Source organism: Lepisosteus platostomus, chromosome 1, assembly GCF_059453375.1.
Source record: "Lepisosteus platostomus isolate fLepPlt1 chromosome 1, fLepPlt1.hap1, whole genome shotgun sequence".
Classification (NCBI taxonomy): Eukaryota; Metazoa; Chordata; class Actinopteri; order Semionotiformes; family Lepisosteidae; genus Lepisosteus; species Lepisosteus platostomus.
Window position 1 is genome coordinate 67,341,342 of NC_142611.1, and position 14,862 is coordinate 67,356,203.

General features: G+C 46.7%; 1 protein-coding gene across 12 annotated transcripts in view; it reads right to left on the reverse strand.

Annotated features, from left to right (window-relative positions):
• Positions 1-2,846: 2,846 nt before the first annotated feature.
• hdac7a (histone deacetylase 7a) overlaps positions 2,847-14,862 on the reverse strand; it is a 99,214-nt gene continuing 87,198 nt past the window's right edge. For all 12 annotated transcript variants that reach the window (XM_088633813.1, XM_088633809.1, XM_088633782.1 and 9 more), the window contains 6 exons: positions 13,889-13,986; positions 11,965-12,083; positions 9,972-10,105; positions 8,635-8,719; positions 7,079-7,232; positions 2,847-6,188 (listed from right to left, as the gene is read on the reverse strand). In XM_088633813.1, coding sequence (XP_088489939.1) covers positions 6,137-6,188; positions 7,079-7,232; positions 8,635-8,719; positions 9,972-10,105; positions 11,965-12,083; positions 13,889-13,986 — 642 coding nt within the window. In that variant the 3' untranslated portion in view covers positions 2,847-6,136. The remainder of the gene's footprint in view (positions 6,189-7,078; positions 7,233-8,634; positions 8,720-9,971; positions 10,106-11,964; positions 12,084-13,888; positions 13,987-14,862) is intronic.

The following is a 14,862-nucleotide window of genomic DNA, read 5'->3' on the forward strand; positions in this document are numbered from 1 at the left end:
CAACATGAGCACATGTGCACACACACATATAATAAATATTATAATAATAAACTTTGTCTGATATTAAAAAATGTGGCTTTTCAAAGTGTTTTACAGAAAAAAAACAACAACAAATAAAAATAAAAAAGCACAATTTCAGTGAGAGGGGTGAGTCTGTTTAGTCGAGCAAAGCAGATGTGAATTAATTTTTCGAGCCTTGATACAATTCACAACAGTCTTAACAAATTTTAAATCGTCAGGCATTTTCTTGACGGCAAAGGTCTCGCGGTGGATGTTGCAATGAAACCATTAATTTCTGGAGCAACCTCTCTAATTCGTGCAACTACACTGCTGTGTCGGCTTGTCATTGCTCTAGCACCGTCTGTACAAACTCCGACACATTTTATCCAGTCGATGCAATTCTCTTCGATAAATTCATCCAGAAGCTGAAATACGTGCTCTCCTGTAGTTCCTGTTGGTAGCGGCTTACAGAACAGAGAGTCCTCACGGGACGTACACTCAAACTCGTATCTAACGTAAACGAGCAAATTGGCCAAATCGACTACAGACTCATCTAATTGCAGTGAAAAACATCTGCTGATCTTAACGCGCTCTGTCAGCGTACTTTTGATATAATCCTTCATTTCAATAATTCTATGAATGACAGTGTCTTTGGGGGGGGCAGCAGGTCGAGCTGTTCAGCAGCTTTTTCTCCACACATAATAGTGCGGGGCTTACCTGCTTTAGCAATCCGCAAGCTTGCATTTTTCCACGTTTCCGTTTTTATTTCAGTGTTTATTTTAAGTTTTTATTTCATGCGCATGGGAGAGAAATACACGCTCGGTGTATTTTTCTCAAATTAGAACAGTTCTTAAATATTTTTCTATTTTTCATGCTTTCCTGTGCTCACAAGATTACCAGCGTTCCTAGCACGCATTTCTATGCATTCCTGTGTTTACAACGTTGGCATTGTTCCAAAATCACGCACATTCTCCTTTCTCCCTATTTGCTGGAGATACAGTAGCTTTTTTTAAATAGTTGGTCACTTGCGTCCGTAGCACGCATTCCTATAGAGTGGTATAGAATTACAGAGTATCTCTTGTGTCCACTGAAGTATTAGCGTGCACTGTATCGTAGTACGTAGGCTGCGTATTCAACACGTATAAAAATACAAAATATGAAAACCCGACCCGATTTTTTCAGCGCACACAACACAGTTCCAGGGTCATTTGGCGTACCACCTGGCGGCACGCCACAGTTTGAGAACCACTGATATAGGGGATGGGGGGGGACCCCAGAAATATCTGCTAATGCTCAATGGTGGCAATCTAGTATTATGGGTCTTGTAGATCTCCCATCTGGGTTTTCAGATTTCGAGGATTGTAGTCCTCTCTTGACTCCAACAGGCAGCCCTTTACACTTGCAAGAGTGTAATACACATCTATACACTGTACGGCCGAGCTGCAGATCGGATCCTGGCCTGAAGTTGATCAGCACAACAATCCTCCATTTTCCCAAAAGGCAAGCCCCGCGCGCGGTGGCTGGGCCGCTGGGAGGAGGAGGAGGTAGTGCGGTCCAGGGCGCGGCCCGGACACGAGCGCCTCCCAGGCAGGCGGTGGGTTCGAGGTCATCAGCGACGAGAAGGGAATCTGGAAGGCGAGTACGATGAGCAAGATGTTACGAGATACGGGGTGTAACGGGGCCCGCAGTGAGTTCAAGAAACAGAAAAGACTTTTTTTTCCTGGCTTGTAAATCTGTGTGCAAAGAGTGGACGTTTCCCCAATCGCCAGCACAACGAATCATTCACTTTCTTTAACCTAACAGCATGTCCGTCATTCGCTCATGAATGGAGATCGACCCTCACTATGATGAACACAAAAATTACCTGCTAACAAGGCAACAGCCTTGTCAGGCAAAGCAGTTTACAGAGCCGATCCCTCATTTTTCAAATGCGATTGTCACAACTGACTAATACAGGCCTAATGAGCAATGCTTAAAATAAAGCATTACCCTACACTCTTGCTGTGAGTCGGTGCCAGTTTTGGAATATCCAGACATACATAATTATTTCATTAACCATGCGTCTCCTCAGGCAGGAGACCGCTTAATTGCAAATAAAAACTAGAATGCTTACAAATATTTATTGGCCGTCTGGGCAGAAAAAGCAAACGTGTTCCTCGGCATCAGCCCCCCTACGTTGCTACGTTTATTTTTAGTAAAATTAATAAAATGTAACACCAGACAAATTCATGCTGAGCTTTTGACAAAATACAGGGTAAACTGAACGCAGACTCTATCCCAGTAGCATGTCAGGTAGATTTTTCGACCCTTGTTCTGCATCTATTTGCAATTGTTTCCGTTATCATAGCATGAGTGGGCATGACATTACAACAGGTGATTGATTTTTCAGTGAGCCTGTGAGCTTGGGTCTTGACACTGCTAAAGTCAACGTTGAAATGAGATCTGAGATCTGAATTCCACACCCAAGTGGGCCAGGGCTACACAACAGGCTGTCCTTCCAACGTACTATATAGCAAAGCTTTGCAACAGCCAGATTTCAGTCCTTTTTCCTAATTAGCAGGACCAATATGCCGATTGAAGCCCTAGCTGTACAAAAGCATTGAGAAATCAACTGGATTGCAGCAGTCGGGTGTCGGGGTGCCGTGCAGTAGATGACAGTGGACGTTGCAGAAGCTGTAATACGGCCAGTCTGGCTCTGGGGTGTTGGACAGTGGGAACGGATCCCCACTTGCTCACTTCCTAACACTGTTTGTGCCGAAGAAAACTGGCCTGCTGCACGGGAATATGACCAGCACCTGGAACGACAGAGACGCCACAAGCGAAGAACTGACACGGAGCAAATACAAAGAGTTTTTTTCCCTTTTAATAAAGGCGAGAAACCACAGTACAAAATAAACATTGTCATTCTCATCTGTACATAGAGGAAAAAAATTAGAAGATTTTTTTTTGAAAAATCCAGTTTATGGAGGCTAGATCTACAGATAGTCTATTAAACAATTCAAGGCACATTGGTGAAGGGTTTTGGTCTTGAGAGCTATATAGCTATGTACAAAGAGCACTAAATACCTCGCTGATTAAGACCGAAGGGGCCCTCTGGAGTACAGGGAGCAGGGCACGAGAGATGTATTGCATAGAGCACATTCTACATCCTTACGTCTCCAGTCTGCCCCTTTGCAGCGTGCAGGAATGGAAAAGAGAGGGAGAACACCAATGGCCATCACCAGTGCAGCTGTGAGACTCGAGTGATTAGATGCTTTGATACAGTCCTATGGAATCTGGTGGGCAAAGGCTGCCCAGGGTCCTGAATTGCACCCGATGTTGCTCAGACCTGACTGGACAGTGGGTGTAAAACTACTAATCAGATGATAGCCCTAAAGACACAGGAACACAAACCAGAGGACAGAAACCACACAGAAGTGAAATTAAAACTGAAAGCAGGAAATACTTCTGTTATGCACAGGGCCGTAGGTGTCTGGAACAAGCTGCCCAGCCATGATGCTCAAGGTGAAATCCTAGATTTCAAAGGCAAAAACTGGCTTGGCGAGAGAGCCTCAGTTCAATTAGCGACTCCAACCCAAATGAACTAGATGGGCCTGCTCTCGCCTGCACATGGTGTTCTACACTGGTAAGCCGGGGCGAGTCAGACTGCAGCCAGAGAAAGTACTAATCTGCAGTTCAGGGGGGGAAAGCAATCTACACACGGGACAGTGTTACACTTTCAGATAGTGCTGGCCATTGGCCAGACCTGCTTAGAGGAAACACATGAAACAAACAGCATTTCAACAGAGCAGGGACATGGATCTGCAGGCTTTGTCAGCTCTCTACCCTGTGTAAATCTGGCAATGTCACATACCCTTTCAACAATACAGTTTCTCACCATGCTGCCCTGGCAAGTCTGTTTCCTAAACTAATAGCAATCCATAACCTGTTTTTAAAAAAATATCTCACTGAGCACTCCTATAGAAGGACCCCACAACAGAAGTGGATCTTGCGGATGCACACTGTAATTACAAGATTAAAAGGCGAAGAGCTCAGTGAGAGGCAGGCAGAAGCAGAGCTGTTGAGCAGCACTGCCACATCAGGCTTGGCTCCACCGGGTGCATTAGTCTCTCCTTGGCTCCAGTGTTTCTAAGTTGCAGGAGCAGAAAACTTGCAAGGTGCTTCTGATCCACTCTGTAACGGACTCCGCAGCGCGGTACAAATGCAGACCTCCGGCCTTTTCAGGCTCACAGTCTTACTGTAACAATATCTAACCTGGTTCAGGTTGGGTTTTTCAACTGGCTTGACAAGAGAACAATGCATTCTGTATCAAACGCTCAAGATAAACCAATAGAGTCAGAGAGTATATGAACTTTTCCTGATGAAATTTTTATAGTATGAGGTGGCTTTGTACAGGTAAAATACCCTTAGTTTTTTTTTATACAGTTTTTCTTAGTTGACTTGTGATCCCACCAAATACTACACTTTAACATTTTTCATTTGCTTTGAAGTAGAGAAATTAAAAACACATATACAATACAGTAGGTTCATTTATCCACAGGTTAAAATACTGGTCTTTTTTTAATACAATCAATAGCAAATAGGAATGATTTTTTTTAAGCATAAGGGAGTGTTGGATTGCAAGCAATGCAATCCCACTTTCTTTTGTTGCTCATCTAAGACTTGTGCTAAGTGCATTACCATTCTGTCAAGCCCTAGGCTAGCGTGTTTGTGGCACCAGCAGCCCACACAGTCACAGGCTTCAAGGCGAAGACCGATTATGCGTCGCCTTCCAAAGCCAACTTGTATAAATCAGTCGAACGCGTTTTCTTCCTCCTTAAGATCAAGGTGGCCCACTGGTCTCACAGTCTGTGAAAAGGGATTGAGGCTTTCAGATCTACATGCTGGGTCTGACCCCTGCCAAGCTGGATCTCAGCCTAATGTATCAGAAATATGGACTGGCCATCATACGCAATCCAGGGTCAATGCATGTAGGCGCGGAAGGCAACTGGCAAAGAGATGGTACAAGTACTGGATGATCCTCAAACCATACTGGAATGAAACACAAAAAGTCTTTGGTCTTCACTTTGACCTCGGTCTGGCCAAAAAGAAATGCCTTTTTATATATAAAAGAAGAATGTCAAAGTTACTTTTAAAATAAAAAGCCTACTATTTTTAAGTACAAGTCTTATGAAGAATTAAATAACCTAGATGTTTCCAAAGCTGGAAAGCTTAATTGTTCACATTTTGGAATGAACAGTGCAAAGTCACAGACCACAGATTGCGGTGCCGCTTTCTCGTTTCTTCCTCTTTTGTTTTTTAGTGGTTAAATTACTACAATAATTAATTTAAAAAAATGAACCACAAAATTCCACAGTGGCTGCAAGTGAATATCAAAAGGTTCTGTCGTCTCCCGGATCCTGTCCCCCCCCCTCCTCGTTGTGAAACACATGTCTCTTTCTTATCCTAGAAAACAAGGCTTTTCCACAGGTGGGGGCTCACCGACAGTCTTCAGTAGCACCCGGATTGCATGAGAGCTGGTGATTATAAGGCTGGACTGAAACCCAACACTTCAAAAGAACCTTTTGAATCTGGTCCGTGGCTGAAGCAGAGGACTTTGGATATGCTGGACCTGTAGGATCTGGCTACTGCAGTGCCAGGCTTGCAGCAGTACTTAATCCTGCCCAAACACGGGACTCAGGGCTCCCCGGGACAGGGAGACAAGAGTCTGCGGAATTCCCAAAAGTCTGGAATGCTCAAAAAACAGCATTGGTCTCTTCAGAAGAAAAAACAACAATTCTTGACATCGTGGTACAGGCTTGTTGGTGTGTAAAATCCTTTTTTATATATATATACACATTAATGTTTATTCCACCTCCACGGCTCAAAAAGTTGTGCTTGATCAAACGAATCAGAAAAAGAACACATATATTTGGAAAATGCGTAGACCACAGAGCCACGTCCTTGGTCCGTACTCTTGGAATGGTTTCTTGGGTGCATTAAGGCAATGCTGTATTTTGCTGTGTGAGGCACAGTTGGTGTGGAGATTGTGAGGCAGGACCCAGAGTACAACCTGTTGGGATGTTGCATAGTACCAGAGCTCAGAGGGGAATGGCTTTCTGCCACACGGAGTTCAAAGGCTGAGGGTCAGTGCTCCCTACAAAGAGTCATCATCATCATCGTCTTCTTCCATGGGGTCATCTGGAGGCCTGTGGGAGGCAGGGGAGTGATAGAGAGCCACTGTGAGATTTCAGACAGATAGAGAACCAGGATCTGATGACCTCTTATTATCATGAAATCCCAAAGTGCTTCATCATTGGAATATCCTTATAAGAAAATAGTAATGTCTCCCACACAGGTACAGGTGCTCAGGAGATAATAAGGCTACAATGTTATTAAACTGCACTGTCAAGACACTGCAGCTCTGATAAGAGGGTCACTTTCTGGATTGGATTAGTCTAGATCTTCTTCCTGCTGTTTTCTTCTGTTTTCAGTGGACCAATTAAAACAGAAAATAAAGTAAAATGTTCCAACAGATTTGCCCTGATGCCCTACTGTATGGTACATCACTGCACCTACATCTTAAAACACTTACACATCTGATTTGTTAAAAACTGAAGAAGACCCTCCGGTAGTACACATTCTGGCTTTTGAGTTTGTTGCTGCAGGCAATATTGAAAGGTTTCTCATCTGGCAGAAGGGTCTAACCCAGTGCTATCTAATCCAGGTCATGGAGGGCCGGCGCGTCTGAAAGCGTTCAGTCTTGTCAGTGCTGAATGACCTAAATCGGCTGGTGATTTAAGCAATTTAACACCTTCTCTGTGCTCTGCTGGTTCTGCTGCTTTAGAAAACCTGCAGACACACAGGCCTCCAGGAACAGGGTGGACAGAACTCCCATCCACAGAACACAAAACACCTGATGTTATCAGGCATGAGCACCTTCTCTCTGACACTGCAGTTCCAGTGTCATTTTTCTCACTGGGAATACAGGGAAAGGAATTCAGCGGGGCAGTGGAAGACCTGTGAATAAGAGACTAATTGCCTCTTGGGGTGGAACAGTACAGCTGCTCTGACGGTCGTGGCCGGACGAGGGGCTGACCTCTTGTCTGTGATGACCACTGCGGGGTTGACCCCCACCGAGAGCGAGGCCAGAGCAGTGACTGTGTCGTTCTCCTCCGTGTCGTGTTTCTGAGCCTCCAGGAAGGACAGACCCACTGTAGAGGCGAACCGCAGGACGGACTTCCAGTACTGACCTGAGAGAGGGAGAGACAAACACCGGGCTTAGGAACAACGCAGCACGGTACACACACTGGCAGACACGGTCACACACCCACATTTCACATGCGCACGCACCCACATACTCACAGATGCACATAAACATAAGCACACACACGCGCACACATTCTTGTAGACAGACACAGCATGGACTCCAAACGCATGACTGGAGTAGCAGTTTCTGTTCTTTAGAAGATGAGTCAAGACATGAATCAGTCTGTTCCTTTTAAAATGTTCAAAGACTAATTATTAAATGTGTTCAGTTGTGTCAGAGACACTGTAGGAATTGTTTCTATTTTTGAAAGCTTCAATATGGAAAACATTCCTTGGTTATGATTCTGTTGAAATATTGAAACTGCGAAGACTCATACAAGAGCATTTCCATACATATAGCAATTTGTTTCTGTGTAAGGCTTTGGCAAGTTTTTCTACTGTAAGCTTGTTTAGACAAAAAAGGCTAAGTGCAGATACCAGTAAAATAAGGTCTATAAACCAGCAAGCAGTTAAGAAGTAGAGCTGTAGCCTTAGCGCTCAGCTGGAACAAAACCAGCAGACACAGGAGTCACTCGGGAACAAAGCTGGGAGCCCCTGGTTTACAGCACATACAGGATGAATAAGGAACACTCGTATCCACTTTTGGAACACTGTGCAGGGAACTGCGTGCCCACGTGAGCGAGAGCTCTTGGCGATGCACTGGCGTCCAGTCCAGGGCGTGCTCCAGCTCACCGCGCCTCACTGAGCGCCCCACAAAGTGGTGACTGAAAACAGAAGGATGAGTGCCGGATGACAGAACCAGGGAGGCTCCTCTGTCTTTCCAGCCACCCGTTCAAAGCGACCCCTCCGCTAGCTTAAACCTTGTGAGAGCGGACCACTAGATGCCCAAAAGCATAGCCACCTTCTCGCAGACCAGCTACTGTGAGCTGAGCAGGTGAACGTGAGTTAATGTATTTAACTGTAAACAAATGAAAAGAAATGATGGCCCGGTGCCTAGGAAAAGGCAGCCCTTCACCCTGTCAGACAGGGCTGGCAACGAACCCTCCCGCAGAGGGCACTGGAGCAGACAAGCCTCACAGCCAGCCCTGCCTCTCTCACCCCAGCACAGCCTTCTCAATTCACATCTCCACGTATGTAAGTGTGTGTGTGTTCATGACGGATATAAAAGCACACATGCAAGCTCATTTTTCTCCATTAAGGACTGAATACTTGTGGCCGCAGTTTTAATTAAACATTTCAGAAACATTTGAGTGCAATCAGATGGGATCTTCGCCACCGCGCCAGCGTGCCTTTGAAGTTAATTGGAGTCAGGCGAGCTGCTGTAGGCAGAGAGTGTGCGCGCCGGTGTGTGTGTGTGTTGGGGGGGGTTGGGGGACGACGACTCACCCTGTACTTGCAGCACTCTCTCCAGCGAGCGCACCCCGTTAGCGCTGGGCCTCTTCCGCAGCACCTCCTGGGACAGGGGCTCCCCCTGCGGCACAGAACAGGGCTCAGACCCGGCACTCCTGGACAGCGCTCTCTCCAATGGGTACGAGCACGGCTAACGGTCTAACTGAAGTGGAAACGGCCCTCTCACCTTCATCGAGTTTCAAAAGCTACTATCTCCAGCCTACATCAAGCGCCTTCTCCAACTGCTTTTTACTACAAAGCAAACCCCCCAAAATTCTTGGCTGCTGCTCTGTTCTAATTTTTTATGAATGTAGTAGTGCATCTCTCTAGTGGTTAAACTTTGGAGTCCCACCCAAAGGGCTGTGGGTTCAAGGCCTGGGTGGGATGTGGCTGATATACCCTGAAGCAAGGTACTCAACTCAAACTGCTCCAGTAATTGTCCTGCTGAAAAGGTGGGCTGTCATTGCAAAGGAGAATTCGTTCTCATTTATCTAACTTTGAATAAAAGACTTATTTACCCTAACCCTAACCCACAAGGGGTGCAACGGAGAATTGAACAAACAATTCCTCTCCCTCTGGAAGGGAGTCGTGCAATGCACACGGATGTCTGGAGGCAACTTGCAAACTCCATACAGACAGACAGAATTAAACCCATGACTCCTTGCAGTAGCAGTAATATTATTTAATGAAATTTTTATTACTGTACAGTTTTTATCATATTTAAAGTTCTGTGTTAGTGCTCTGTGTTGGACAACCAGGGAATTAACTTGAATCTGGGTGTACTGTTAGGAAGTCACATACTGGAGCACATTTGGGATCTTTAATAGAACAGCCAGTCGGACTGCACTACAAAGACATTCCAGTGGTACAAAGTGAGAACTTCAACTACTAAAAAACCTACCGAGATACTTAATAAATGATTTTGAATGTGGCTGCTGTGTAAATAGATGTGGAGAATGATGTTTTGTTTTTCAAACAGTGTTAGATTTCAAGCTGGCAGCCTGGGAGTGATTTTTAAATTTAAAGAAAAAAAGAAAAAAGAAAAACAATCCAGAGTACCACTCACGCCAACTACAGAAAGAGGCACTTCAGATGGAGTCAGATTAAAATAAGCACCTCCAAACACAGTGAGCGCTCACAGCAGTTTTCACTGTGCCTGCATCAGGGCCTGCCTGGTGTACAAGACCACATCTTCGAATGTTGCTGTGGTTTGGTCCTCTCTATATGGTGCAGCAACGCTGTGTGGAAGATGGTCTGCTTTAAAGCAAAGGGGGCCCCATCTCATGGACACCCTGAGACAACCACCCTTCCTCCCACCGCGCTCCCCCACTCACCTCATTGCCCAGCAACGCGTTGACGCAGGCCTCCGAGGCGTCGCAGATGGCCGTCAGGTCGTGGCCCCCCTCCAGCGCGAGCACCAGCCTCCCCCCGGCCAGCCGCATCAGCTGCCGCGTCAGGAATCCGAAACCTGCGTGCACAGGCAAGGTCACCACACGGCCTGGGAACCGACCCAGAATACCCCAACCCCAGCCTAGGAAACCCCAAACCAGAACACCCCAACCCCAGCCTGGGAAACCCCAACCCAGAACACCCCAACCAACCCCAGCCTGGGAACCGACCCAGAACACCCCAACCAAGCCCAGCCTGGGAACCGACCCAGAACACCCCAACCAACCCCAGCCTGGGAACCGACCCAGAACATTCCAACCAACCCCAGCCTGGGAACCGACCCAGTAACACCCCAACCCCAGCCTGGGAACCGACCCAGGAACACCCCAACCCCAACCTGGGAACCAATCCAGAACACCCCAACCCCAGCCTGGGAACCCCTAGGCAGCCTGCCTGCTGCTGTGCACCAGTGCAGAAGCTCAGAATGAGCTTGAAGACAGGCCGATGTCTACAGATGGCGAAACGTTATAATGAAGGGATAGGTGCTCGCGTTGACCTAACACATTTTCGGGAATGCTCTGATCTTGTACGCCGGAAAGTGACACGCAGTTTAGTGCATTTGAAGAGTTCGTTTACATTTCTATCTGAAACAGTTTTCTGTGACATTTGTAGAGGTGTTCATGCCTTTCAGGTTTGCAGTGATGTCAGACTAGGGCCTACTCTCCTGCAGGGAGCTGTGGCGTTCACAGCTTTCTGAAACACTCAATGGCTCTGACAGGTGGGTGTGCCAGAGGACCATGCCTGCAAGCCATATCATCATGCAGCTCCCAAATGGCAACCCGCTGAAGCTCAGCAGGTGTGAGCCTGGTCAGTACCTGGATGGTGACCTCCTGGGAAAAACTGCTGGAAAAGGTTGCTGCTGGAAGAGGTGTTAGTGGGGCCAGCAGGGGGTGCTCACCCTGCAGTCTGAGTGGGTCCTAATGCCCCAGTGACGGGGACACTTTACTGTAAAAAACGCACCATCCTGACTCTCTGTGGTCATTAAAACTCCCAGGGTGTTTCTTGAAAAGAGTAGGGGTGTCACTCAGCGTCCTGGCCACATTTCCCTTTGGCCTTTACGGATCATGGCCTCCTAACAATCCCCATCTCTGAACTGGCTTCATCACTCTGTTCTCCTGCCCGCTGATAGCTGATGTATGGAGTACTGGTGCACTATGGCTGCTGTCCAGGTGGGGCTGCACACCAGTAGTGTTGGAGGGGCGTCCCCATTACCTGTAAAGTGCTTTGAGTGGAGTGTCCAGAAAAGTGCTATATAAGCGTAAGAAATTATTATTATTATTATTTTATATTTAACTGTTGACAGTTGCAATACTTTGGAATGCATGCTGGTTGCATATCCACATAATTACTTGTGCAACTAAGAAGGACTGTCCATCTAAGTGTTTGACCAACAGGTGTCCACTACCATGGGGAGGCATACAGGCCCACACCCACTCCCACACTGCTCTGGGATGCACAGCCACAGAGACAGACCCCCCCTTGCTGGGGAGGACCAGTGAATCCGCTAACCCACTCACTGCTAATGAGTTCAATGTGTTCATGTAATTACAGCAATTCAAGAGAATATATGGCTTCTGATGTATGAATGTTAGTAGGATGTCTATTAAAAGGAAATATTGCTATTTATGAATGTCAGTTTGTTTATGGAGTTTTTTTGAATGGCAGTACTTTAATCTGTGCAATTTCATGGACTAGCATTACATTCTAGATGACAGTCTACTGCTTACTAAATGGTGAAATAGTTTTCCGTCATGAAAAACTGAACCCGTGCTGTAAAACTCCCTCCTTATAGATCACGTTTCCTACTGCATACAAGCGTTCTCCAATATAAATCGTACAAACTAAGGGAAACGTTCGGAACGTGCTGAATGTACTGACATTTTGCAGACACCTGGTAACCTCCAAGAGGCGGGGGGTGACCTTCGGCAGCATCAAACCCGGACGACACAAGGACCACGTCAGGGGAGAACTCCTGGGCAATGGGCATCACCACAGTCCTGCAAACAGGACAGCAGAGAAACCGGTCAAGCTGAGAACACGTCAGCTCCAAGCTCCACTCAAATCGATCCTGACCTGGGGAAAAAAGATTATTGAAGGGAAAAGAAACGGGAAGCATCTTTGCAGTCAGGGCCTGTTTCCCATCCTTTAATGCTTATTATCATTGAATCACAGGGCAAAGACCCTCAGCCAAGACGGCTTACGAGGTTTCTAATGGGCTGTGACAGTGAGGGCACTCAGGCATGCCTGAATGACTGCCTCATTTGACCAAGAAAGAAGGGTGACCCTTTGTAATGCACAACTAAATAAAAAAACAGTTCAAAGGTAAAAAACCCTGGGCTGCAGCTTTTGTTTTGGCCACCGAGGGGCACTGTGTGCAACCGAAGTCCTACTGTACATCGAGCGCACAGAAGCGGATATCCCGATCAGGAGGCGTGATCCACCCTCTGCAAGTTGTTTTCTCCCTCGGAATTTAGTTTAGACACACGTAACACAAGATCTTTACACTCAGTTCGAGATCTAGATCGAGATCAACATCCCCACCCACCCCCAGCTCTGCCACCGCCTAGACCCGGGTTGTGGGGTGATGCCCTCCCTGCTGTTTTCGGGCCTGCTCCTGCGGCGACGGGCGAGCCTGCCAGTGATTTACAGAGCGCTCCGTTTGATTTCCTCCAAGCGCCGAGTTCAAAGCTCTCCGCCTCCGTCTGGTTCCTATTTAGAGCTTGCCGTCTTCTCACGTCATTGTCAGTTCCATAGAACCCCATCTGAAATCTATTAGGCTTAATTATCCTGCTTTGGATTCTCTAAGCCAAACACCCTCCCCCCCCCCATTCCATCTTAAACCTCCCCACCCCCCTTCTAGACCAATAAACCAACCCACATTGACTGGAATAGCTCAATAGCTGCAAGTGAGCACGGGGAAGGAGAGCTCATTACAGATCACTTGGGGGCGGGGGGGGGGGGGGGGGGGTTTGGGGGGGTTAGAGCCGAAACTGTTATTGTTTACAGATGTCCTGGGTCCCTTGCCATGCTATTCTTTCATGCGTTGTCCCTTGGGTGGTAAAGAAAGGGAAGTGGGTCCTGCCAACTGCCTGCCATTGTTCTCCGAGAGCTCGGCACTCTTTCCTAGGGACTGCAGCTGTGCTGCCGATCCTGCGGCCGACTTGGGACGCTGGAGACCCCACATCTGAAGCCATGAGTCCCCTGAGATTATAGACGCAAACTCAAAATGCAGAGTCTCCAAGCTTCCACAGCACAGAACACAAATAACTCCACTGGAGAGCGACACTTGGAATAGCAGCAGGTCAATAATTCGACAGAGAATATACAGATATTTCTATATAGAATATATACTGTAGATTCATATAGTTGCTTTTAATAACCTCTGAGATCTATCAGTGACTCTAGCGCTGCACACAAGTACTATTTGCTACCGATCTGACAAAACAAAAAACTTGCAAAATGGAAAGAAGGTGGAATTTAAAGAGAAAAAAAATATAAAACTCCAATTTCAATGACATACAGCACAAAGCTGAATGGAAAGGATAGAACAGAAACTCCAGGAATACAAAACTATTATAAAAAAAAGTCTGCAGAGGAGACATGAGCTCTGTGAATCACTGAAACACTGTGAAGGGTTTGGGAAGGGAGCTCTTCCAGCCACTCCTGTAATGTTTTGCTGTGTCTAAGATGAAGGCCTTGCGCAGAACACTCAGAACCTACAGGCCCCAGTCCTGCGTGCTGTGTTCGGCAGGCTGTGTGCACCATCGCTGTGACCCCACCCTCTGCGCCAGCTGCAGCTCACCTGAAAGCAGCCAGGTACTCCGCGTCCCCCATGGGAGGGTCCAGGCCGCCTGTCCATGCCACGTTGACATTGAAGCCCACCCCAGGACCAGTGCCCACCTAAAAAACACACACGAATCCGGACTGGTGATGCCCTCATCAGAGAAGGAAACTGGGAACGTACTGATCCACAACGCAGAGACTCCGCTGATGTGGTTAGTGGTCAATTAATTTGTTTTTGATCTTTTGGAATTGAGCACTGTGCAGGACACAGCGCTGGCCTCTCTCACTCCAACAGGACAGACCTGGCTAGCAGACTGTACAGGTGATTTAGAGTCTGAGAGACGGAGGAGATGTATAAGCAACACTGCAGGAATGACAGCCCCCTCTTGAAACCTAGTCTTATAGTAGGATAGCTCGACGTTTTATTTTTCTCACCCATTCTTTTTACGCTGTCCATCTTGCCCACGGCTCTTCCCCCTGACGAGGGTAGACAGTGTGGGCAAGAATGTCCAGACACTTGACTCACCAGGAGAAATGTGCCTGATCTCATCATTTCAGCAAAACAGCTTTGTAAACTGAAAAATATCATAAGCTGGTGAAGGTCAGGGAAGAGCTCAAGTTCCTTGTGTTACATTAGTGTTGCTCACCAAGCTCTTTCCTGGAAGGGATATTTCATTATATCTTTACTAGATTAGATTATTACCCCTTATTAGGGGGGTCAATCTGATGTACTACATGTGTTTTTCTTAGAAAACATACAGAACTTCCTTTCTATCTAAATACACATGCGGTATATAATTAAAGTGAGCAAGAGCACTCCATGCATGTTCTTTACTATTAAAAACAGTGAAAAAAACAATCTGGTGTTGGTGTGAGCTTTTTTTGTGTACTACGTGTGAGCCGCTGATTAAATGAATTTTCATGAGAATATTTCTGCTTTCTGGATGGGAACTGCCAGCAGAGGTTGGCTAAAAGCATGGCACTGCCTGGGAG